The sequence below is a fragment of the Triturus cristatus genome, chromosome 4_2, assembly GCF_964204655.1.
Source record: "Triturus cristatus chromosome 4_2, aTriCri1.1, whole genome shotgun sequence".
Lineage (NCBI taxonomy): Eukaryota > Metazoa > Chordata > Amphibia > Caudata > Salamandridae > Triturus > Triturus cristatus.
Genome location: NC_140586.1, coordinates 484,286,645 through 484,313,752, shown reverse-complemented (window position 1 = coordinate 484,313,752; position 27,108 = coordinate 484,286,645). Strand labels below are relative to the sequence as shown.

Sequence of the window (27,108 nt, the reverse complement as noted above, 5' to 3'; positions counted from 1 at the left end):
CTCTAAAAGAGCAAGGCATGAACAAAGTATCATTATTACCCCTCTGCCACTGTATTGTCTTCAATTGAGCTCGGAAAATTCCAGTGTTCTAATAGTTGTTAAAGGACCTGGCCAGTAGATCTCGAAGTTCGAAACTTTAACAAAAGGGTAGGTTTAGTGAAATGGCAGTTTGCCCATGCTTTATTTAATGGATCTGTGCTGTATACTGTTGTTCGTTATTCTCTACAGGATATGGCTTTTTAAGGGCCCGCACATTGATGTGAAGTTATTTTTACTTTAAATAACATTGGGTAAGTAGGATTGTTGAAAAATAAATATTGGCATTATTTAAATAAAACTTTAGGGTGAGGTTTTTAAAATGTTATTTTAAGAAAATGACTAAAAGGAGCACATTTAAATGCTTATGGCCCCATTAGTATGGCGGGTGGACAAAGTCCGCCTGCCATACCCTTGGGAAACGGGACCGCCCGCTGAGGGTGCGACGGTCCTGCCCTACCGGTTAGTATGCGCCCGCCATACTGGCAGGCGCCTGGCGCATCTTCAACATTGCGGTGGGCGGTGCAGAGAGCACCGCCCGCCGCAATGCCACAAAGGCAGTTTGTGCATTTCAATGCACAATGTGACCGACACCGCGCGGTGCCTGCCACGTTGTACAATGAAATGCAGGGGGCACCATAGGTACCCCCCATGTGCACCCCCCACCCCCCAGAATCCCTGGGAGCCGGCTACAGGCCCCCAATGTAAAAAAACACCTGCCTTTCCGTGTCGGCGTTGCCACCACGGAAAGGCAGGTCCCCGCATGCATTGGAATATGGATGGCGGTGTCTACCAGACACCACCACCATATGAAATGCTTTTCCGCCCGGTAGGCAATCGGTCTTCCCGTCTGCCGGGGTCCCCCCGCCATGGTAATGTGGCGGGGGGAATTTGTAAGCAGGTGGTAATTTTTAGCAGACGGATTGCCATCGCCATGCGGCGGTGGCGATCCGCCCGCTATACTAATGACCCCCTTAATGTCCACAAATATTTAATAAAATATTTTAAGACTTGCATTTAAAGTTTATTCTTTAATTAAGTTTTTATTTTAATTAGTAGCACATGGTGCATTCTTCTAATGGGAACAATGCTGCATGCACATATTGTCCCATTTGCGTAGTATTCTATGCATACAAAAAACACTGTGGGCCTGATTCATAAAGCTAAACTTACACTTTTGTGTAAGTTTATGATTTTTTACAATTCACAAAGCAATTTTACGAGTAGTGTCTTTACGAATTCCTATCCTTTTATGTGCTGAGTCTCCGCCACATGTGCAGAGACTCCACAGTTTTAAAGATATGACTTGTAAAATTTCTTTGTGAATTACAAAAAACCCTAAACTCGCGCAAAAGTGTATGCTTACTTTTATGAATCAGGCTGTTTGTAAATTATTAATGTTGTGTGTGGGAAGAAGGTCAGTGTACTTGCCAGGGTAGTGATATCTGATGAAGAGTTTGGTACAGTTGCTATAATTCTATTTCGGTTTGATTAAGAAAACTAGTTCCATTTCCTGCACAGAGAACAGAGAAGACTACTGCCTTCTCTGTTCCATGTGCTGTCTATTGTGCTGTGTGAGCATGCCCAGCAGAACACTACTGCCTCTGAGCATGTTGTTGTGCTGCTAACTGAGCGTGTCTCTGACCTGTGCCTTCAATTAAATTTTCTCTGTTTTGTGCTGTTCCAGCTTTCCATGATTATCATTGTCTTCCCTGTGAGCATGACCTTGTAATCATCGCCTCTCCATTGAGTGTGCTTTTTAGGTTTCGCCTGCACAGCGTTTGCGTTGTGCTTGTGAAAGCGTTTGTATTAAATATATGTTAAAAGGGGCTTACATCCCACCCCTTTGCTTTCATTGCTTTTTATTTGTTCCTGTACTTGCCGTTAACTTTTCGACTGTTTCTATTGGCTGTATCACCCGTTTCCTGTTTCCTCATGTTGTTCCTCTCGTGTGCTTCTTTTATCCATTTCCTGGCACCGAAGTACTGTTTCCACCCGCTTTTCTGGAACTATGTTTTAAAGATTTTTACCTACGCATCCCTCGTTTAGACCATTTATTAACGGTGTCTAGCTGCACGCATTTCAAGCTCTCAATGGGGCCCACCTCTCATACCAACTCCATGTGTCTCATAAGTTTCATGCCAGCAGTTCACTTATTATTAGCTTTGTTGCGCTGACACTCTGATTTTAAAATGGCTGCCTCTCAGGACATTGATTTGTTACTGCTGCTTTGGCTTGGAGCCTTCATCCTAGTTGTTGCTCATTGTTTAGGGGGTTGCATTTGGGCCGTGGCATATATGGTGTCCCCATACACCTGCTACATTCACACAAAAGAAGCTATTATTTATGTCCAAATGTAAGCATACTGCAAATAATTTATTAAGGCTTTGTTCATAACAAATTCGTATGAATTGGTAAAGGGTGACTATTAGCTTTTAGCACCTATGAAAGTCACGTATTAACCCATTCTTTTAGAACTTGTGTTTTTTGTGTATATTTGGCAACAAAGCAGAACTAATTTACCCAATCCAAAATGGCTTCTCTGTGTGTCTGTAGCATCAACCCTGATGACATTCTATCATTACGGTACCTTAAACTGGGTGATTATTCTGAAAGAGTATACTGCAAAATGTGTTCACCTTTGTAGCCTACCAGAAATGAGACACACTTTACAGAGCATTAATATGTAACAAATACTTATAAAATATAATCAAAATATTTACGTGTGCTGCTTTCTGAGTATGGTCTGCTTATCACGGTCATCCATGTGAGAGCATGCTGTAGTGTTAGTGTCTGCACTATACCTCAGTTCAGTTGCTGACCTCTGAGGACTGCTTAATAAACATGTCCTACCGATTAGTATCTCATCCTGTGAGAATGTGCAAGTGTAAAACAAGGATGTATTTGGCCAGTGCATGTACCCTAAACCATCAACCAAAAATCCCTAAGCAATGAACAAATCGGGAGACAATAGCTCAGCTCGCCTCACACATCACTTGCAGAAAGCCTGCACCAGCATTCCTCGGTTTAAGTAAACAAACTCAGTTTGCTCAGACAAGATCTATTTGACTACTAGATCCCTGCTCGCTCTTGCTAGAGATCGTCCTGCTTTCCTGGCTAGAGGGCTGAAACTTCCTTCAACATACCTAGAAAGAGCAAGAATGGGGCCCATGTTTAGAAATGCTGATTTGCATGTTCATCTAACCTCCAACCACTGTGAAGCCATGAATATGTGTTTGTGATAATGTGCCAAAAATTGCTAGAGTGTGAGAATGCCTTGGGCACGGATATAGAGTCGTTACCATTTGTTGAGCTGTTGCTACTGGGCAAGATGGCATTCGTAGGATTCCGTGGTGGCGTGCCAGGTAATTCTTGGCTGCCAGGTGCACCTGCTCGCGTGAGCCTTTACCAGCCACGGCCAAATGCCAAGCCCGCAGGTTCAATTTGATTGTTTTTGGAGTAGTGCATATTGGGACTAATATTATTCTTGGACGTTTCAAGCCTGTAGTAATATCAAATGAGCCATTTATGTAAAACTGTCACATGCAAATGTCGGTTTCCAGGGTGGGCAGGATCAATCATGGGCTGGATGTCAGACCTTTGGTTCAGAGTTTGGAAAGGCAGCTCTCATGAGCATCTATGCCACTTATGCAGTTTTTTTGTTTTTTCTTTTTCACAGGTGGTCCGGGAAGCGGCAAAGGCACTCAGAGTCTAAAAATAGCGGAGCGGTATGGGTTTGAGTACATATCCGTGGGGGAACTCCTAAGAAAGAAGATCCACAACACAAGCAGCAACAGAAAATGGAGCTTAATTGCAAAAATAATTACGACTGGCGAACTGGCTCCCCAGGTATGACATGGCTGCGGTTGCTCTGTACTTAATCTCGGATTCTGTGAGAATGCCCAGATTCCCTGTGGCGATTACTTCACTAAATCTCTTTTATTTGCCATGTGTGTTTCTGAAAGGAAACGACAATTACTGAGATGAAACAGAGATTAATGCAGATCCCGGACGCAGAAGGCATCGTGATTGATGGGTTTCCCAGAGATGTGGCCCAGGCGCTGTCCTTTGAGGATCAAGTAAGCGCTTTTCAATTTTACGCCCACCTCATAGTGCCCTATACACACTGTTAAACCCTGCAAAAGAGATTATCAGGGAATGGGCATATTACCCTAAAGTGAGCAATGCACTTGACATTTTGAAAAGTATTCAATTTAGGATCACAGCGGCCATATTGTTGTCCTATGCTCCAGAATGCTGTGCGCCAGTATTGTTTTGTTGCAAAGACAAAATCACTGATTAATAATAATTTACTATTGAATCCATATTGTTCCATTAGCTCTTTCACGTTTTATTCCTGTGGTAGTAGAAAAAAGCGTCAATTTTACAACAGTTCAGAGATCATGGGCGATGAAAATTCTGTGAATTTGACGTTTAACCGTAATGTTATGAGTTCTCAATAAAAGCTAGTGTGCACCTCATTTAGTAATACACTTCATTTGCAACAAGGGAAATGCTTTTATGAATTGAGTTTACATGCACTTGGAGTAGCCATGAGTGGAGTTAATGTTACACTGGTGAAAGTGATGTAATTTAAAAATGAAAGAGGACTTAACAATATAATTCTCTAGATGCCAAACTAGTACTTCCTACTTGTACCCAACTGAAAGTTTTTACTTATTAAATGTAATAGGGTAACCCAATGTTATCTTATGGGCAAGGTAGGCCTTGCAGTAGGGAAAAATGAATGTAGGAGTTTCTCTCTGCCTGGACATGTAAAATTTTAAAGTGTTCAACTTTTTAAATACACTGCAACCTGCCCTCAGGGTTGTTCAGGGACTATCCTGGGGGGACATATATGTATTTAAAAGGAAAATGTGGGCCTGTAAGAAGGTTTATTTTACCAGGTTGAAAGATCAGTGTAAAACTACGCACACAAGCAGGACCACAAGCACTTTAGCACTGGCTAGCAGTGGTAAAGTGCATAGAATCCTAAATCCCCAAAAAGTAGATCAGCAAAATTGGGAGGGGTGAAGACAAAATGTAGGGGGAAGACCAACCTAAGGCTGACATGTCTAACACATGTGCCCCCCAGCTGAAAGTGGGGATAACTACCCAATCTCCTAGGAGTTCTCATCACTAAAACTGAAAAACTTGGAGAGATCATCATCATTGGTGTGATCTGACCCAGGACGTTGTTCCACCAAAAAGTGCACTCCCTATAGTGTGAGGGGCCACCTCAACAATTTGGTATTCTCACCCCTCATCCTCATCAAATGTCTGAGGGGCCTGTGGTCTGTCTGAACCCAGAAGTGAGTTCCAAACAGATATTGTCTCAACCTCTTCAGTGCCAAGATCACAGCAAGGCTTATCTCTAGTTAGCACTCCACCTCTGTTCCCTGGGAAAGTAACCTTCTACTGATGATGGCTAGAGGTTGGTCCAGCAAAAAATAGGAAGGGTGAAGCAAAATGTTTGGGTAAAGACAACCCTAACGCTGGCAAACACAGGGGCAAAGAAGTTATGGGGAGCCATAGATAACATGAGCTCTCCTCCCTGCCCCAAATGTTTTAAAATAAATAGCCAACCTCCTATTACTTACTCATCGCAATTGGTGCCTTCCCTTCCCTCTCCTGCAGAAGCTCTGCTTGAAGCTCTTCAGCAGTTCTCTGACAGGCTCTCAAAGAGCCCAGCAAGGGCATCCAGCAATTTCTTTACAAAGTAGCAACAACGAGTTGCATGTTCTGTTACCCACTGTTATACCATAGCAGTGAATTTCTTGATGAAGAATTCAGTCATTCATGCTTATGGCTCTCAATGAGACCCATGCATAAGATATGGTTTTAGGCGCACCTATGTTAATGTTTCTCATCTTTGCATGCGTTGCAGGGTATAGTGATCCTAACTATGTAATTATGTCTTAGTAGATTATATTTTATAGAGCATATTTCTTAAATGAAAACTTTTGTACAAAGTATTGCAATACATGATGGTTGTGTGTGTATTTTAGTTTTTTTTTACAAGATTGAAGACTTTTGAGTATTTTAAACGATTATTTTGGCATGTGTTTTTGCTTGCTTAATGCTTTGGTCTAAAATAGGTTTTGCACTGATTATGACTTGCCTGTAGCTTCATCTTAAGGTATCTGTTCCTGTCTTGGTGTTTTTGTGTCAGTTTTCCTTTGCTTTTATGTCAATCATATTTTGTGTTTTTAGTTCTGGGTCATACCTGTCAATTTAATGGTTTGCTTAATGCACTGCATTTCTTTAACTAAGCACCTTATTCAGGATTTCAAAAATCGTGTCAGACTTTGAGGATTTGGTACTAAAATAGGGATGCATATTGATGTGTGCGTCATTATTATTTTAAATGAGAGCTACACTGGTGATCTTTTGTGATTGGTGAAAAAATTGTTCACATTGGAGTCAGGACAATTATTTTGATTGTTAATTGATTATTGAATTATTATCTAACTTTGCAGATCTACAGATCCTCTGCATTACAAATTAAAATGAGTTACTTGTTTTGATTCTTTTTGAAAATCACGCATGTCCAAGTTATTTTAATTACTGCTACATATTATTTCGTTTTTGTTTTACATTAACCTATTTGCTATGAATATATTAATATTTGTGTTTCGCAGATCTTGTGAAGTGCTTGTTTCTGACCAGCATTTGTTTTAGCCCTAATGGGCTGTCTAGCCAAAGGATGTTTTATTAATGCTTGCAACACTTAAGTCTGAGTTCTACAATTAATTGGGTGCGTTACATTTTTTTCCATATGGCTGTTCACCAGCTGTTATATAAGTGCCTCAGGATGATTAATCAGTTTAGTTTCAAACAAGGCCATTGTGGCTTTTTCGCATAAACTGATTTCACAGATGATAGTGGCACTAATGAAGGTAAGTGCTGGACCGCGAATCGGTTTCTCAATAAAAATTCTCGGTTTACCAGAATTCGGGCTAATTCCCACTCTTATCTGTCTCTCAAGGTAATGGATCTTTGCCGTTGTTTTGGAGAAAATCAGGTGCAGTACATCACATAAATTAGAATCACAATTTTAATCTAATTTCAGTCAATAATGAGAATTCAGAGTGAGTTAAAGGATTTTATTATTCAAATTGACTAGGTCTCAAGTTAAACTCAGCACTTTTAGTCATCAGAAACTTATAAGAAGTGAAAAAATGTATCAATAAAATTGTAATAAAATGCATTAAGCAAGTTCCATAAAGGAAATAAAATCCCTGTTCTAGGAAAGGGGAGAAAATAGTGTCACTCATAACCTATAAAGGGTTCTAATTCGAGAGTGCGAGAAATCATAAAGCATAAAGCTTCAGCACTAAATCAGTGCGAATAAAATCAATGATTGATCAAAGCAGAACTTCCTATAAAGAGAGGTTCGAGAAACTTGGTAGAGTCTCAGAACAGCATGGAAAAAGGATAAAATGGCAAAGGGACCAAAGTTGAGCAACCTACTCTAGGTTCACACACCAGTATAGACAACACATTCTGACGCTTTTGCAACATGTTGCTTCTTCCATCTCCAGTCAGCCAATCAGCTTTCAATGCGCTCATGGGAACAGGATCACTTCTCTCCTTCTCATAGGAATATAATGGTCCATAGACAGCAATGTTGAGTTTGCAACTACGTTGTATCATTTCTAAGTTCATGTGGATCATTTTCTCATTCAGGTCTACTTTCCTACTTATAAACTACATTTCTTAACCTTCTAATACATCAAGTTTATTAATTTGCTACCAATGGTCTATGTAGAAGCTAACATCTATATAAAGAAAAGAAAACATTTAGCACAAAAGCCATTCATTTTTCTTTAGTGATACTGCCATTTTCATGAGTGAACTTCTTTATCACCTAATTAAGGGGCCGATTATAACCCTGGCGGTCTTTGAACTGCCGTCACATTTTGGTGGTCCAACCACCGCTGCCCTGGCTGTCCAACCACCAAATCATGAGCAGGGTGGGCAGACCATCGCTAGACCACTGCCAACATGTCTGCTGCCACAGCAGCAGTGTCAGCGGCAGCTCATAGAGGTGGTACCGGCATTTCCACTGCCGGGCTGATCACAACCTGCCTTTCCACTGAACGTTTCATGGTAGGGATATTGCCATGAAATGGTCAGCAGAAAGGCAGGTTTTGGGGTGCAAACATGTTTCCAGGGCGAGTGTGCCCTTGAGACATTTTCTTGGTGCCAGCAGTGTTTGCCCCCATGCCATCGGCACTGTTCCGAACACTCTTTTTCCTGCAGGCTGTGCTGCAGGTAAACAGTACACCCAACCACCCGGGGGCATTGTAGTATGACGGGCATTGACTGCAGGCTCTTTCCTAGAGCCACAACTTGCTGCCTCCATGACTGTGCCACTGACATACTGCCAGCCCTGCTGTAATGTCATAATGCGGTGGTCGGGATGCCGCCGGCTTGGCGACGTGTAGTGACCACCGCCACGGTGTGTCCGCCAGAGTCGCAATTGGGCCCTAAATGACACAACTGATCCTGAGTTAGCAGTGATCTTTGTGAAACTAGAACCATTCTTCAGAGTTAGATGAAATCATTTATGCAGCTATTATTTATTATGAAAAAACTTGTTTATGAAAAGGTCAATAAATAAACATTTTATGCAGTCTAAACATTTCTAATCATGTCAGCTTATCAGGCAATATTGCTTCAGCCATTTGAGGCCTAATGCGAGTAAAATTAGTGGTCAACTACAATTTTAACATTTAAACACTTTTTACTTTTGATTTAAGCCTACACTTTAATTCTGCACGCATCCATAAAAGTGTGGTGAAGTGGACTTTAAAGAGCAATAATCAAGTTGTGTATATGCATTTGGACTGCTCTGTGAATAATTTATTTTTTATAGCCATTGCTGGAGTTGTATCCCTGGTATCAATTATACAGTTAAATTTTAATGCTGATTATATGCTAAAGTATTTACAGCACAAACGTGCAGGCAGCTCTCTGAAAATATACATCTTAGAGCTCTGTAAGGTTTAATTATAATATCCATAATTCACACTTGTACCCCTATGTTAGACCTGACATCCTTGGCGTGGGTTCCCTTGTCTTTTTGCTTCTACCTCCTGTATTTTTGAGTGTATGCTGGACTTTGTTTTGGCTGGTTTTTTAACTCTGGGCACTTTACCACTGCTGATCAGTGCTAAAGTGAAAGTGCTCCCTGTGTAAAAAATGATTGTGATTGGTTAGCCCTGATTGGCAAATTTCGTTTACTGGTAAGTCCCTAGAAAAGTGCACTGTGTGTGCCCAGGGCCTGTAAATTAAATGTTACTAGTGGGCCTGCAGCACTGATTGTGCCACCTACATGGGTAGCCCTGCAAACATGTCTCTAGCCTGCCAAGGTAGTGTCTGCAAGTGCAGTTTTAACACTACCATGTTGACCTGGAAAGTGCAACCACGTGCCAGGCCCAAACCTTCCCTTTTATTACATGTAAGGCACCCTTAAGGTAGGCCCAAGATAGCCCAATGGGCATGATGCTGTGTATGTGAAAGGTAGGGGCATGTACTAGTGAGTTTTGCATGTCTCGATAGCGAAATACTGTTAAATGTATTTTTCACTATTGCAAGGACTATCTCTCCAATATGTTATCATTGGAGCTGCAGTGTAACGCCTTACAAGTGTAACTTTCAATTGGGAAGAGATGAAGAGTAGGAGTTTGAGTTCCCTAAACTCAGGCTTTAAAAACACATCCTTCTGTGAAGGTGGTTTTTAAATTGTGTGCTTGAAAATGCCACTTTTAGAAAGTGGGCATTTTCCTGCTTTACCATCCTGTACCTCTGCCTGCCTTTGGCATCCATGTCTCGTTTAGGCTGACTGTTGAGCTGTTTGTGCATTTACTCTAGACAGGCACACAAAGGGAGCTAATGTGTGCCCTGCATATCCTAATTTCCTATCACCAAGCTGATGGGCCTTCCTGAGCTAGAGTGGTTGGAGGAGTTGTCACTGACACCTGACTAGGGCTGTGCTGTCATCTCACAATGCTGTCTCCACCCCCTTGTAGTGTGTCTGGAACCAGGTCGGGGCACCGCAGGATCCGTGTAATACAAAGACTATCCTTTGAAGTATGCCTACTTCAATAGTGCATGAGGTATAAGTATAGAACCTGTAACCCCGCATTTTTAGAACACTTCTGGATCAAGAGAAGACTATGTTAAGAGGAAGAGGTGTACAGCTGTCAGGAGGAGTACTGCCCCTTTGCTGTGTTGCTTTGCTGGGTTGGCCTGCAGTTGATGCTTCTGTGTTAGAGAGGACAAGGACTGGACTTTGTTTTACTATCCTGCTTGAGAAGATTCTCCAAGGGCCAGTGTTTGCTAGCCAGGCATTGGCTATAGGTGGAAGCGGACTGGTGGAGAAGGCAAGGTCTGGTTCGATTGCCCAGATCGGCCAAAGTATACCGTTGGCGAACATGACTTCTCTTTAGGAACTCTTTAGGAATGGTGAACATCAGCCAAATAACTAAGGCCCACACGTTTCTTGGGAATCTGTATACATAGAAGTGACATGTGAATATAAGTACACCAGGACTAAGCCCTGAAGAAGTCTCGTGAAAGGGAGGAAATGTATTGGCTACATTGGCATGAACATTTTTTGATTAAAGAATTTTGCAACTGACAACGTATACGTTTAATTGGAACTGGTGATGTGGACATGAACTATTTTAAACAAACAGCATTGTACCCAAATCGATTTATGTGAATACTGCCTTAATTAAGATATATAACCAGAGAAAAACAATGATTGTGAGTGCTGATCATTCTAGTGTGTACGCTTGTGGATGATTTCCACTTGTGGGGGATTAAGAGGCTGTTCCCCCTGATCGAAGCACCACTCCTTGTTCCTATTCCCACATTGAGATAGGTGCGGTATCGAAGGTCTAGGCCTCCTTTGTAAATCGCCTGTGTGTGCTTGCCTCCTGTTAAGAAGTCTCAGGGCCATCAAAGACTTCATATGAAGCCCCCTGAATTCCTCTGCTGAGAGTTCTGATTTGCCAAGTGGTGCCAATTCCAGTTCTGGGCCCTTGGAGGTCGAGTGCTTCCTTCAAAGACTCAAAATCCACGCATCGCCCTTCCAGCACCATTTTCCCACTGCAAGCTTACAGTGTAGTTGAAAAACCAACGCATCTCCATGGTGTGGACGAAAAATTGATGCAGCACCTGTTCGCCGCCGGGAGAACCGCCGCAGCCCGAGTCCAGAGCACCGCATCCATGATGTCTGAGACCCCCGCTCTGACTCCTACGCAGGCCCTGCTGTGCGGCTGAAGGAATCGAAGCATCACCGGTACGCGGCTTGAAGAATTGACGCAGCACCTGTTTTGCCACCACTGCATTGACCCCAGCGCATCTGGATTTCCATGCATCACACGTGTGCGCCAAGTTTCCAGCGCATTGGCCAGTGTAAAGAACCCGTTTTTGGATTTTGATGCATCGCTTCTCCTCACAGTAAGGAATCAACACAACACTTCTGCGTGTAGCAGAACTGACGCCTCCATTCGTCTGGGACTCAAGAATTGAGGCATCGCTGTGTTTTCAGATTCTTCTCTTCTTTTTTGCTGTTTTTCATCTTGGATTTTGACACATCAAAGGTACTTTGTGCTCAAATCACAACATCCATAGAGTTCTATGGAAATAATTTCTTAAACCTTTAAAAAGTGATATCTTGAGTTCTCTATGTTGGATTTTTGTTGTTGTGGTCTTGTTTGTTTTAGATAAAGATTGTTTATTTTTCAAAACTTTTGTGGTGTCCATTTCTTGTGTTTTCACTGTGTTACTGTATATATTATGTACAAATGCTTTACACATTGCCTCTGAGATAAGCCTGACGGATTGTGCCAAGCTACCAAGGGGGTAAGCAGGGGTTATCTTGGCTCTGTAACTCCCTTACCCTGACTAGAAGGCAGGGTCCACACTTGTACAGGGTGAATACCACTGCCAACTAGAGATAACATCCTATGAATTAGAATGCCAAGCTACAGGCTGCCAGCCTCACACAGTGTTCGCCTATATAACAAGACCAGACTTTCCTTGATCGGTAGAGATTAAGGTGATTTATACAGTGTATAGGATGTGTTGTCTAAATTGCAGAAATTTAAAGTTAAATATGTTGTCCTTTTCTCAATCCGATATGAATTGCAAAGATAACTGCATCTCATGGACTGGAGGTAAAACCTATTAGCTTTTACTAATAGCCCTGCAGTGATCTATAGCAGTGCCACAATTCAAAGGCTTTCCTGGACAAATGTCAGGATGAAGGGACAACAATATTAGTGATTAGCCTACATCTGCCAGAAAACTTTTTATGGGATATTTGCTTAGGTTCCTTTTACGGAGCTGGCACTCCAAGCTACATTTACCGGGGTGGTCTGTGGGAATGCCTACCTATTTCATTCCCACTAATAGTCATTGCTGGCATAGTGGTGGCCATAACATAATAGTGAAAGTATGTTATTTTTCGACCATTGTATGAGAGTGGTTGAAAGGGCAACAGTCATGTAAACCATGAAATGTATAAAACAAATACTCGCGTAAAATACAATCTCCCAAATAACTGCCACGCTGAAAAAATAAATGCCAAAGTGGAACAAAGCTCCACAAAGAGCTAGGGTAAAGGACAATGGGATCCTGAATTCAAAAGTAGTGGAACAGTAAACATGCATCTTGTTTACACAGTTCCAAAACAAGATTTTTCTGAGTAAAAGTATTTCAACAATATGAATGTGATGATGAAGAGTGGATAGAGACTGAACCATCTCTCATAATTTTAAGCAAGTCCAAAATGACAGCCAAAAAAAAAAGAAACTTGTCGTTCTTCACCACTGAAAAGCTTCTTTTTAAATAGGGAATGCATTCAGTCTGCAAAAGCAGCATAACTCAATGGGATACAGAATTTAGTAAATGCGTTCAAGATTCCGGATCAAGAATGAGAAGAGGGCAATGTGGGACCCAATTTAATGGTTATACTAAGAACGAGCATTTGAAATATCTGTATTGTGTCGTGTGTAATGATAGAACGCTACAAATCATCCAAAGTAATGGCAGGGGAATCACATTAAGGCCCTCCAACGCCTATATTTTCAAGAACATAATAACCCACCAAGTAACAGTGGCTGGGTAGGGAATACCATCATTCAGTGCGCATAGACCGTTGAACTAATAAGTTAAAATTCATCTTCTCTTTTCTACTATTCAGATCTTAAATGGATACCTCTCCTGTATGCCATGCTGTGTAGAAAGTGAAGTTGAAATAAAGCTTGCAAAGCACAAAGATGATTGTTTGAACAGTTGCCACTTTTTGGGGACAATCTCTAAGCGAATGGTAATATTTGAATTTTTGAACAATGTGCCTTTCCCATGTCCCAAGAGGTTTGGCTTGTGTCGGCACCAGGTCACAAGCGAAAACTACTTTCTTTTAGCATTGTCCCTGGTCGACTTCTCACATAGGGATTTCATATTGATATGCTGATACCCTGTAAAAATCATAACATTCAGAGCTGCCAGGAGGAATAATAAACTCAACCTAAAGATTGAATGCCCAATGGCTAGGAAGCAATTGTGTAAAGTGTGTTGATTTGGACAGAACAGAAAGAGCAGTGAAGGAAAATGTGTAAATCTTCCCAATATTAAAGTTAAAAGCTTCACAGTGACTGGCAGTGGGAGACATAATAAAAGCCTCAAAAAATGAGGACCAAATAAAAACTCAGAGGCACTCGCAGCCCCCATACATAGATAGATTTATCTTCAATAAATAACAAATTATAAAAACACCTGTGTTAAACATTTTACATTTCCATAATTGTCTATCAACATTCTAATCCACACCAGCCACATACAAGTACTGGGCTACTGGACAATAAGGATTTCAAACCAAGTATTAAAAACAGAGCAGAAAATCGGATATGGATAAGAAGATCTTTTGTTTATCAATCTACAAATTCATGCAGTAGAGTTTACAAGTAAGCTTCTCCATTATTGAGGATCTGATAAATAAAACATTGGAAATTTCAGGAAGGCCATCAAATGTAGTTTCGATACCAGAAGGCATATTCCCTTCTTCAGAGGAATCGTTAAATAGTAATTTAGTGGGCAGATAAAATGTAGCTAGTGTTCTCTACCTCCTGGCAGTGTGCAGCAGTTAATATAAGTGTGTTTAACTTTGTAATCTTCACAATATTTTAAAGGTTAAGAAACCTGGAATAAATGAATTGGTCTTGCGGTCTTTAATCATACACTTGCTAGACTTTTGCTCAGACCCTTTGTAGAGATAGTTGGCCAGATTTTCTGAATTTCATATATAAAATTGGATTGGATTCTATATAACCTCAACTGGTTCCTAATAACTATATCTGCTACATTTACTGATCGTAACCTCCTGATTATTCTGAAGGCTTTTTTGGATGTTTGTGTCTCCACTATCATGTATATTGGGGAAAGCATGTACTGCCTAAAATGTTATCACGTAAGGAAGACTATTTAACTTTCTCACTATTCCACAGCTCAGAAAAAATATTTCTAAAACTCGAATAATTAAAAAGTATTGAAGGAAAGTGATCATAAGTCCGTGGTATGTTAACATTAACATATGTATATTTCCATTCATTATTAAATTGAACATTGTCAGGGTTAAGATAGAGCTGAATTTAGATTTCGGGTTATGGTTGTTTATAGGGTTACTGTTTGGCTAAAGTTAGGGACCAGGGCTAGTGGTACGGTTGTCATGAACTTTACACTTTCCAGTATTCAAAATTATGTTTTCTTTGTGATTCTCAGTGTATGTAAAATGCATGTGTCGCCTTAAGGGTTTATTATAATCATAGTTTCACCAATGTATTTCCTTGTGTTGCCTTCTTACAGGCACATGCATCAAAGGAAAAACCGGTCGCAAACGGGCAGATTCTCACAATCTGCCCCTTTGCGACCGGTATTTTTGCATTTGGGATGCATCATCCCAAATGCAAAAATCGCAATTTAAGGAATCTCTAAAATGCGATTACTTAAATTGCGATTGCATTTAAGGAATCCCAAATTGAGATTCGTTAAATGCAATGCATTAAAGTAAAAAAAATAGCAATTTCGCTAATAGGGGGAGCAAATTACCATGAAGTTGAACTTCATGGTAATTTGCAAAAACTTTGAAAAATGCACTTTTGTGCATTTTTCAAAGTTTCATGTTGCGCACACACATGCCCTTAGGGCATGTGTGTGTGCAACATATGTGCACAGATGAATTTCAGGGGTGCAAAAGGGTGTCATTTTGACACCCTTGCACCCTTGAAATTGCATGAGCAATTTGCGACTACCTACTGGTACTCGCAAATTGCTCATGCAATCTCCAATTCATTCCTATGGGCCTGGAGGCCCATAGGAATAAATGGGACGGCATTCCTTAATTGCGACTCGCAATTTGCGAGTTGCAATTAAGGAATGTGTAGGAATCGCTATTTTTATAGCGATTCCTACATGCATAGGCTTTTGCAATTCCTTAATTGCGATTCCTTAATAATCACAATTAAGGAATCGCTAAAGCCTACGTTGATGCATGTGCCAGTTAGTTCCTTATCATGTTGATCCCTGTTCTGGTCATCTCACATAGAAAGAGCTTTTATTGGAGGATGTCAGCACAGCTGAACATCACTGGGGCACCATTTGGTACAGACCTTTAATTGTCAGCATTGAATATACCCGACCTACAATTCACATTGTCCCGCACATTTCCATCTACAGCTTCACTGCAACCAGGGTTGAGGGCAGAGGCACATATTGGCAGTTTAGGCCAATCCTATTTTTACTCATTTTTGGTAAGGATGCAAAATTCTTGTCTCTGACAAATCTTTAGTTCCTGGTTAAGGCCAGACTGCCTTAATTTTATTTGAAACAACCTACCCAGACAATATATTGGAAAGTCGCTAGGAGTGAGTCAGCCTTGCACATTTCTCAGTATATATTAGGCACCAATAGATTATGAATAGGTGAATGCACATATTTTGCAGGCAACATTATAGTTTGATGAAACAACATCTATAAATATGGTAGGGAATGGGTTATGAAGAAGACAAGAACATCTATGTCTTCCTACAAAATGTTTTTAATCACTATGGGAAACTTAATTGTTAAGTACAGATGACGCTAGGGAATTAAGGGTACTGGCTTTCTGTTAGATAAAAAGGTTGCGGTTATGTATAGTGTATCACCTTTGTGACGGAGGACGGGAAGGGAATACTATATTTTACTTTTTGTTTCTTCTCCCACTACACCTATAGTGCATTATAGTCGTTGAGTGGAATTGTGCGTAAATTACATGAGAAATAGTAGCCATCTCATTATACTATATTATAAGAGAGGTGATTTTTAAACATGTAGCAATATCATAAAATACTTAGCCGCTCAATATATCATCAACAATGGAAAATAACAGGTAATCAATAGGTTTGTGAACATGCCTCAGTCAGTCTGGGCAGCAGTAAGATAATTACCTTAGGAGTTGCACAGTTTTGAGAAAAAAGAGAAAACATATTGATTTTACTGCAGGTACTTCGAGGAACCTGGAGGCACTAAGTCCTGTCTGCAGATTCAGTAGATTTATGTTGTGCAATGGAAGTTGGGTGTATGTGCTGGATACACTCCATCTCCAAAGCAACTTAAATAGAAGGCAGGGAGCTTAACTTGTAGACAATTTGTTTTAACAAGACAATAGTGTTGCTAATATGCAGGATCAGAATATGTTACCTGGGCATGACTTTGCTGCATCTCTCTTGCTGAACATCAATTGGCATAACAACATGCAACTGAGTGGTAGCTTTTCGCTCTATGTGGTATTGTTATGTGGTATTACTGGAGCCGTTTTTGTGATGTTGAAGCTTATGGATTGCATATTAGAACATTAGAATGTTGAGAACTCTATTGAAGTCGGTGTATTATTTCAGTCCTAATAAGGGTTGGTATTAGCCTACTTCTCCAGCATTCCACTATTTGGCTTTCTGTTTCAATATAAAACATTCTACCCCAAGTTGGTGAAATGTTTCAATGGTCTTGTAGCTCTTCTGCCTCAGGTTCGTATGGCCTATAATTCTGGACGAGGGCCTAACAATTGATGCTGCCATTGGCAGTGAGCAATAGGCTATATTTTTTTCATTTAATTTAATAAAAGTAATACAACCTTTTTTTTCCTTTCAAATCTATTTTATTGAAAATGTAGAACAAAGCAATACAATACAACCATTAAAATGGGTGGGGGGGGGGGGGGGTGCAGGGAATAAAAAAACCAAGAAAAGGAAGAAGAAAAAGAAAAGAAGAGGGGGAGAAAGAGGAGGGATGAGAGGGCAAGAGAGAATGCAGAACAGCGACGTTAGAAAAAACACAGCATCGGAGTCTCAACAATATCGACAGGTTAATGCAAGTGTACAAAACAGCTGCACATCACAAATCTTTGACATAGTGAGGGACAGTGTTCTGCGAGAAGAGCCATTAAACACATGAGATGGGGAAGTAATACAACCTTTAAAGTTTGGATTTTAAACTGAACCTTCCACCAATTATTGTAATTATACAGCAAATAATACATTTATTTGGAATATTAGTACATTTTCTGAATACAAATTACTTAAAACCACAAGGTAACTTTTAGTAACAATACAATGTTGTTGACAAACTTGTGAAATGGTCTTCAAACCTTACTTGGCAGATTTTAAAATATCATATTTTAGTGGTACTAGCTTTAGGGCATGGTAATTCTCCGATTTTATTTTTAGATTTTTTAAATTATTTTATTTATAAGCATCAAATCAAAACCATGCCATCTCTTTAACAGATAAATACTGCAATAGTTCAGTGAATTCCCGTACCAGCCAGTAAACTGACAACAGTCATACTATAGTTCATGGAAACACCCAGAAAGTCCCCCCACCCATACCCCAGCACCTCAGTAGATTGTATTGTTTCCCGCTCCTGCTCTTGTCCGGCAACTGGGCTACACAAGATTCCCAAATAACCGTTCCACTTCCCCCAAATCTTTGTCCATGTTTTCGGGCATCCTCTACTCTCATAAATCGCTCTTTCAGCCTGCATGCACCCAGTCCAGATCCATTTCCCGTTCTTTCAGTGTTGGGGCATCTAGCGCCTTCCATTTCTTTGCAATATTTCATTTTGCGATCATAAACCCCAGTGTTACCCATGTGCGCTCAGCATTTGTAAGGTTCGAATCTCCCCAAATATTTAGCAGACACCATCGTGGTGACTTGTCCTCCTCCACCTTATAAACCTGCCTCATAGTCCTCAATAGTGCTATCCAATACTGTTGAAGTGGTGGACACTCCCACATTAGGTGGAGGAATGTACCTTCCTGTCCACACCCCCACGGGCACAATGGCGAGGTGAGCATTTCCATTTTTACCTGCGTGGTGCATGCATAATAAACTCTGTGAAGAATCTTAAATTGTACTAATCTAAAGTGCTCCCTGGGCGAGGCCATGGCTTCCCCCCACTCCTCATCATCCAATGCACCCAGGTCCTTCACCCACCTACTCTGCAACACTGTCAAGGGGTCTGGCAGATTATTTATAAGCTTCCAGTAAACCAATGATGTCGCTTTTGCCTCGAGATAGCCATCTAATAACCTGTCTTCCAGTGGGGAGGCTTCCGGCAGGACTGTCCTCTTGGGTATTGCCGCCCTTAGCGCATGTGTAATTTGGAGATATCTAAAAGTTTCAGATTTAGGCATCTGCTATTCCTTCTGCAGAGCCGGAAAGGTCTTAATGTCCCCACCCTCCCTGAGGTCACCCATTTTCGAAATCCCAATCATGTCCCACCCAGCAAAGCTCACTCTAAGCCCCGGCAGGCCTAGTCTCCTCGAATCCCACAGGGGAGTCATCAAAGTAATTCTACCCTGCCAACCCAGCGCCTTTGAAACTTCTTGCCAGATTTGAAGCGTAGTAGAGGTCGGTGGGTAAAAGGAATCAACCGCCTCCTCCCCATACAGTACCCAAAGGTATCCTCTCAGTTTCATGTTGTGATGGTCCATCCTATATGCAAACTCACTCTGGGATTTATATACCCAGTGATTAATGACTGTGAGCTGGGCTGCCCAATAATAGTGTCTATGCGAGGGAAGTGCAATACCTCCATCATACCAGCCCCATGTCAATTTTATTAACGAGATTCGGACCGCTCCCAATCCCACAACAGCTGTCGTACTGCTGCATCTATATGCTGAAAGTACCTCGGGGGCACTGGATAGGGCGTGTTGTGGAGCACATAGAGGAACCTGGGCAAAGCCACCATTTTAAAAAGTGCCGCTCTACCCGGAAGGGAGAGTGGTAACGATCGCCAGTGTTGGATGTCACACTGCAGACGGTGCAACAGAGGGGCCAAATTTTGCTCATAAAAGCATTTACGATCTTTAGTGATGTATATGCCCAAATATCGAAATCCCTTTGTATCTATTCGGAGTTGACATTCCCTGGGGAGTACAGGCTGGCCTCCTGCTAATACGTAAATCACTGACTTGTCCCAGTTTATGGTGTACCCCGAATATTTTCAGAATAGGTCGAATATATTGAGCATCCTGTAGATTGTGACCCTTGGGTTTGCTACATACAGAAGAACATCGTCTGCATACAGAGAAATGTTGTCCTCCCACTCCGGGGTCCAACGTAACCCATGGATCATGGGATCTTCCCAAATCCAGGCCGCCAAGGGTTCTAGGACCAATGCAAAAAACAGGGGGGAAAGCAGGCATCCCTGTGGCGTCCCCCTCTGAAGTTCAAACACTCTAGACTCACTCCCGTTTATCATGACCTGTGCCAGGGGTTCCGCATACAAGAGCCTGAACCAGCGTACACATTTTGGCCTGAAACCTAGCCTCTCCAGTACTGCGAGCAAAAAGTGCCACTCCACCATGTCGAACACCATGCGTCTGTCCAGTGACCCCACCAACCCATCTTCCTCAATGGTCCCTGCTCTGCCGATCCCCCCCGTGCAATCACCTAAGATTAAGAGCAGTGTTATGTCTTGGCATGAAGCCTGATTGGTCAGGGTAGACCAGAGAATCTATCACCGGGAATAGACAGTTAGCCAAAAGCCTGGCCAGGATTTTAGGCTCGGCATTCAACAAAGAGATTGGCCTATATGACCTACAGTCGTTTGGGGGGCTTACCTGGTTTTGGGACCACTGTGATATTCGCTATACCCTCGTCACTGGAGAGCACTCCTTTGTGCAGCTTTCGTTAAACATTTTATGCAACAGGGGTGTCACTTAGGTCGATGTCATTTTATATAGTTCAATCGGAAGTCCGTTAGGGCCTCCGGCTTTACCTGATTGAAGGTCTGTAATTGCTTTGGTTATTTCAGACTCCGCTAAATCCTGTTCTAATGATTCCTTTTCCTCTGGCCCAAGACGCGGCAATCCAAGCATAGCCAGTAGCTCCGAGAGGTCACCACGTTAGTGCTGGAATATGCAGCATAAAGATGCTCCTAATAATCTGCGAATGCCTCTGCTATCTGACTTCCACCCGGGAACAGTGGTTCCATCCCTCCTCTGTACTTCCTGAACCAAACTAGAGGCCTCCGACTTCCTATCCAACCATGCCAGCCATTTGCCTGCTTTGTCTCCCACTTCGTAGAGGTTCTGCTGCATCGCCCGATACCTGGCTTTCGCAACCTCTTCAGCTATCGCCTTAAACTCTACTTTCTTCAAACTCAACTGATGCTTAATTCCCATGTCATTATTACTGATCAGGCTTGCTTCCAGGGCTAGTATAATGCGTTCTATCTCCTCCAATTGTGCATGCTTCTGTTTTTTTTCACCCACTATTAGAGAGATTCCCTGCCCCCTAATCACTACGTTATAAGCCTCCCAAAGTGTGCAGGCCGAGTCCACAGTGCCAGTGTTTTGTGTTATGCACTGATCAGTTGTTTCATACATTTTGGCTCTAATCGAAGGGATTTGAAAGTACCAGGGGTTAATCCTGCCCAGACGTTTCGGCCTGAGCTCTGACTTTTCGTAATGGACACAAATTGGAGAATGGTCGGATATTCCCCGGGCCATAATATAAGCTTCTCTAAACGGGGGTGCCTGCTGGGCCAGTGTGAAAAAGTAATCAATATGTGACATGCTACCGTGTGCCCCCAAGAGATATGTGTACTGTCGTGAATTAGGATTGAGGCCCCTCCAGATATCGTGTAGGCCCATAGCAAACACAAAGTCAGCTATTATCATACCCGCCTGGTCGTGTGGTTGAGGCGGAAGACGGTCTAGTGTCGGGGACAGCGCCGCGTTACAGTCACCACCGATGACCATCACCCCCTCCGGGAGACTCAAAAGGAGAGTCCCCAGTTCTGGCAGTACCAGGGATTGTTGTTTGAGGGCATATACAGTGAGAGGATATTAAAGATGTGTCCCTCCCAGCCACCTGTAACCGCAACCATCCCACCCTGGGGGTCATTTGTTACCCTTGGATTCGTAAAGGGAAAGGAAGTGCGCATTAATATACCAACTCCTCGAGAGCCCCTAGTTTATCTAGAGTGTACAATTAATTTATAGCCCCATCGGTTGAGCGCCGCATGTTGTATGCCTTGAATGTGCATCTCCTGTAGGAGGACCACGTCTGGTGCATGCCTTTTCAAATATTGGAAGACTATCCCCTGTTTTATTCTGTCTCCCAGCCCATTGACATTACAGGACATCAACTTAAACCCACTATTTTCCACCCGTGAGACCACAACGTCCAATTTCTGAGGGCTGAGGGCGACTGCATGCTCGTGTTCATTCCGAGCTTCTCCCTAAACCTTTACAGACCTAGTTTCAAATTAGGTCAGTCCCATACTGTATGCACAAGCTGATATATGGGGCCAAGATTTAGTCCGCAAATTGTCAAACCTCACTTGCTGGCACCACAAATGTTGCATATGGCAAAAACTCTTACAACCAAACAATCCCAGAGGAGTGGAGACCGCAAGCCCTGGCTGTAACCACCCCCCCCCCCTCAGCCTCATATACACACCACAAGTTTACATTACCACCTGGATGAACATTTGCTCACTGTAGGATCATTGCGACTACCGCAGCTCTGGGAAGCCTTATTCTAAGACCCCAGGTCAAATGGACTCCCTGAGTTTCTACATTCGCCCGATCACTATCTTACTCATTGTTCCTTTGTCCAAAGTTCTCTTCATTGGCAAAACCATTTTGCATTTCACTGCTGCAGTCTATCTCTAAAATGTACTTGTCACCCTATGCCTCATAGAGTGACGTCCTTTGTTAGTCCTCCTCGGTTTGGCCCCATCTTCACTGCAGCACTTTTCCCGGATCTGCTTCCTCTGCCGACCATTCGCAATCCCTCCAGCCAGGACCAGACTTCCTATGGGGTATCAAAAAACCAAGTTTTGTTGTCTGCTACAACTCTTAGTCTCACCAGGAACAGCCTTCCGTATTTCAGTTCCTTCTCCCTTAGAGCTTTCTTCACCTCCAGGAATGATCATCTGATTCTTTGAACCCAAAGGGTAAAGTCCAGAAAGAATGTAATCGTGCTGTTATCCCACTTCACTGGTGCTGCCGAGTGAGCCGCCTGAAGTATCACATCTCTATCCCTGAAGTAAACAATTCGGGCTATGATCTCATATCTTGCACCATATTCACTGTATTTTTTATTGGTTTGCTTTTGTTTTGGTCAGAATATAATAATCTATATTTCTAAACCTGTTTGGAGACTTTTTGTGGTGTATTCATTGTGTTACGTGTGTGTGTGTGTTGCACAGCTACATCACATATTGCCTCTTTTGATAACCCTGCCTGCTCTGTGCGAATCTACCAGAGGGTGAGCACAGGTTATCTCAGTTGTGTATCTATCTTACCCTGGTTTCAGGGGTGGGTTCTGCCTGGCCTAGGTATACACCTTGGCCAACCAGATACCCCATTTCTAACAATGATGCTTTCACTACAGTGACTTTGAAAGACATTCTTATTTCACTCTGTAAGATTGTGTGATGCTCTTCATAGTAGAATGTAAGCAACAAATAGTCTGCCAATTGTCACACTTATAGCCAATAAAGTTGTATAATCTTGATAAATAGTATCATACTTAACTACTGGCATTTCTTATTTGTGATTTAATAGATGTATGGTAAAAGGTGACTTGATGGTAGCATGGGGCTGGGTAGGGATACTCTGTCCCACTATGCTAGGTGGTGGGACTCCAAAGGGAACCCCCTTCAGGCCAAAAACCATTGTGTTTTAAAACTCGGGATCATGGTCCCTTTTCTTAAAAAAAAAAAACAGGACAGTCTCCCAACAATTTCTAAAAATAAGCCCTCCTCCCAGTTGGGCTCGGGCCCGGAGGATCTGCTCAGTGAAATTTCTGGGGGAGGGGCGCATGCAGCATTCCTCCCTGAGCCTTCTTGAGATACTAGGGACTCCTTCACCTGAAGCCAATTTCTTAATAATTGGGGAGGGGGCATGTGCCCCCCTTCCAGAGCCTCCTTAAGGCCCATTCCACAGGGCTAAATTAAATTATTAAGAGGGCCAGGGGTGCAGAATTATTCTGTTTGGGGAAGGGGTGTGTGGCCCTCTTCCCGTACCTCTTTAAGACCCTGGGCACCTCATCCCTAAGGCCGAATTATTGCTTTTGTGGAGGGTGTTGTGTGCCTCCCCTCCTGAAGTCTCTTGATGGATCCGGTGACCACATTCCCTTTGGCCAAATTGTTTTGGGGGAAGGGGCATTGGGCCCTCTCTCTGAGCTGTAGATGAACCCTGGGTGCACCATCCACTAAGGCTTAATACAGCTGCAGTGTCCATGGGACGCCATCCTCCAGTGCACTAGTGTTATGTGCCTGGGAGAGTGCAGGCAGGTAATAGAAAGTTTATTCCCTGTCTGTACTCTTGGGCATGGAACAAAACTTTGTTCCCACCCGGCGAGAGCAGAGAAAAATGCTCCTACCAGGGGATAAGTAAAAGAGCTGGCTACTGCCAGCACAACAGTAGATGCTAGCTGAAGAGCCTGCTGGGGATGTGGGGGCATCGGGATTCCCCTGTGGCCCCCAATAATTTGTATGTTGTGGGTGCTTTGAGTGTGCACCAGGGCACCTACCTAAAATAAAAAGGCCACCTCTTACCGGCACCCGGTGTGGTTGCTAGCTGGCGAGCCAGCCGGGGCTGTGGCTGCCTTGGAATTCCTCCTGTGGCCCTCAAATTATTGAAAAGAAATGTAAAAACGTCTGCCCTCAGTTGGGCACTTGGGCACCGAAAAAATAAAAAAAATATGAAAATGAATGAGTGGTAGGAGCTGCTCATTTATTATTCACTGCTCGAGCAAGGAGTGACTCGTATATGCCCTGCAAAGCCTTTATAGCATTTTTTTTATATCCAGGTTCTGCTCTTAGGAGGGATAAGGGCACCATAAAACCTTTCTTATTAATGTTATGGAGGACTGCAGGGCACAAAGCAGCCCCCGAACAACATAAAAAAACAAAGCAAGTCTCCTGGATAATTGAATTCATGACCCCAGGAGAGATTGACATATTTTTTTTAAAGCATTCCCAGCTGGAGTTGTATGTTTTCCGCTGCAGTGCAGGGACTCCATTTGGTTGGTTCTATGGCTATACTTTATGTCTTGAAGATTGTTTAAAAAAGACTTGATCATGTTTAATGTTTTTATTTAACAAATGCTCTAATTAAAACATGTTGTGACAATCACATTTATCAAACATTGCACTGTGTGAACTTATAACATATACTTTTGATTATAGCTATTGGTGACATTTTGACAAAGGCAATATGTCTGCTTCATATATGTTGATGTGCTGACCCCTTGATAAAGCCAATAGGCCCCCTGCTTTTTATATTTTCATGTTTTGCCTCCTTGACAAAGCCAGTAGGTCTTCCTTACTTAAAATGATACCAGGAGATAGCTGACTGCGAGGGGAGGGGGGTGTAGGGTACCCGTGGGGATTTGTGTGCACGGCCTGACCAGAGACTGTGTGCTGCTGGAGTATGAGCCCCCAGGCCTCTCCATGCACTGCCCATTACATCACATATTACATAACTCTTTGACATGTTCTATGACATCATTGATCGCAACACTGTGCATGGTGGGGGAGCAAGTTATAGTTATTTTAAGGCATGAGTTACAGTTACTTGAGGTAGCTATACCTGGTAAATTAAAGTGGTTTTGATTGATTAAAACGTTCTCCCTCTTTAATCTTTCAGGTTTTTGGAAGTGAATTTCTAACTTTTTCAAAATTCCTTCCTATAATTGTCACTTTAACCTTTGTTTTTTCAGGCAACCACTACTGGGTAGTTATAGTTAGGTCAGCATTTCCATTGGAAATGCCTTTTTTGTTTTGCTTAGAACTTTAACAACATTTGACAAATCTTCACGAAACCTTCCAAAAGTGTGCTCTTTGTTGACTAAATTGTGCACGGGAAGTTTATGTTTGAAAGATTCATCAAGCGGAGGGCATGCAAAAGGGGCGTCCCAAGACATGAAATCCTGATGCATTTTTCATATACTTCCTTAAGAAGCACTACTGCAAAAACAACTCAAAGGAATTACACCAAATTTAGCAGGAAGTTGGATTTTGGTTCACAGATTGTGCTGTTTGAGATTTGGTGTAAATCCGTTCAGTAGTTTCTGAAGAATTAAAGTAAAAAATATTTGCATATCTGGACAATTGAGTCTGTAAGAGTTTCTTGAGAGTCTTGCGGGAGAACCAATTTCAAAATAGAGTGTTGTGATTGGCCCAGCGAGATTTTTTCCCCTTGGGCCATTTCGCTGCTGTGGGAGTCAGACTCCTGTGGGAGCGAGCATCTAAATGGGGGCACCTAACTCTACAGCATTTAGGTCTCGAGGGATATGGTCCCCGGACCCTAATAGGCTTGGGGAGGCAGGCCTCACGGTCCCCCCTTTTTTAAATGAGGCACGGCTCTCAGGAATGGGGTTCCAGGGGCCTATGAAGGCTCAGGGAGGAGGCATGTGGCCCCCATCAAAACAATTTCAGCCTGTGGACCCCATCCCCTGAGCCCAAATGTATTTATTAAGGAGAGGGGTGCCACATGGCACCTCTCACCAAGCCTTAAAAAGGCCCTGAGCCCCCTCCCTCGGTCTTTAATGTGATGGAGTCACTGCACCTGTTAGGGTTCGGGGACAGGGGGCACATGGCCAGCTCCCCTTTTTTATTGTATTTGGCCCTGGGGATAGGGCCCCTGGGGCAAACAAAGGCTTGGGCAGGAGGGATGCATAACCCCTCCTCTGTATAATTGTATTTAGCTTTGGGGATGGGGTCCCTGGGGCCATTTCAGGCTTGGGGAGGGGGACCATGCTGCCCCCTCCCCTTTTTATTAGAACTGGCCCTGGGGCACAGGGTCTCTGGGGCCAATTAAGGCTTGGTATGGGGCTACACACCCCCTCCCCTTAATATATAGGGTTTGGCCTCAGGGAAGGGGTACCTGGGGCCCGAAAGCCAAACCTATGAAGTGCACGTCAAAGGCTGTGAATGACATGGGTTGGCTACATGCTGAACATTAGGACACAGGGCCTGGTGGCATGCCGAGCCCTGTGCCTAAACCCCTGCTGTGCATCACCGAAGGCCATGCCCACCGCGGGGTTGGCTGCCTGTTGCGGGGTTTGCAGCTAACACTATCTTGATTCACTTATGTAGGTTGTATGTATAATAGCAGTAATGATTCAATTATTCTAAGCTATGTTGCACTTACTTTTATAGCTCAAATGCTATGCCCATTTAAAGGGATCCTTGTTTATAGGACAATGTCTCCAAAAGAAGCTTGGACGTCATCAGTGATGTCACCAATTATGTCATAAAACATGTAATTAGTGATGTATTATGTGAGGTCATAAGCAGTGCGTGGAGGGGGGCGCAATTTAAAGCTAGCTCTGCTAACTATAACTGGATAATTTCTGTCTTTTTTTGAGTTCCAAACGTTAATGTTGTCACTGACATATACACCTAACTATAATGTCACGTTAACCTTTGCTTTTTCACTGAATATATATAATATATATATCCAAACAAAAACTCTTTAGCCTTCCAAAGCTG

At 42.6% G+C, this 27,108-nt stretch overlaps 1 protein-coding gene across 2 annotated transcripts in view; it reads left to right on the top strand.

Annotated features, from left to right (window-relative positions):
* AK5 (adenylate kinase 5) overlaps positions 1-27,108 on the top strand; it is a 2,642,541-nt gene that overhangs the window by 380,239 nt on the left and 2,235,194 nt on the right. For both annotated transcript variants that reach the window (XM_085602038.1, XM_085602039.1), the window contains exons 4-5: positions 3,716-3,885; positions 4,002-4,115. In XM_085602038.1, the coding sequence (XP_085458164.1) occupies positions 3,716-3,885; positions 4,002-4,115 (284 nt within the window). The remainder of the gene's footprint in view (positions 1-3,715; positions 3,886-4,001; positions 4,116-27,108) is intronic.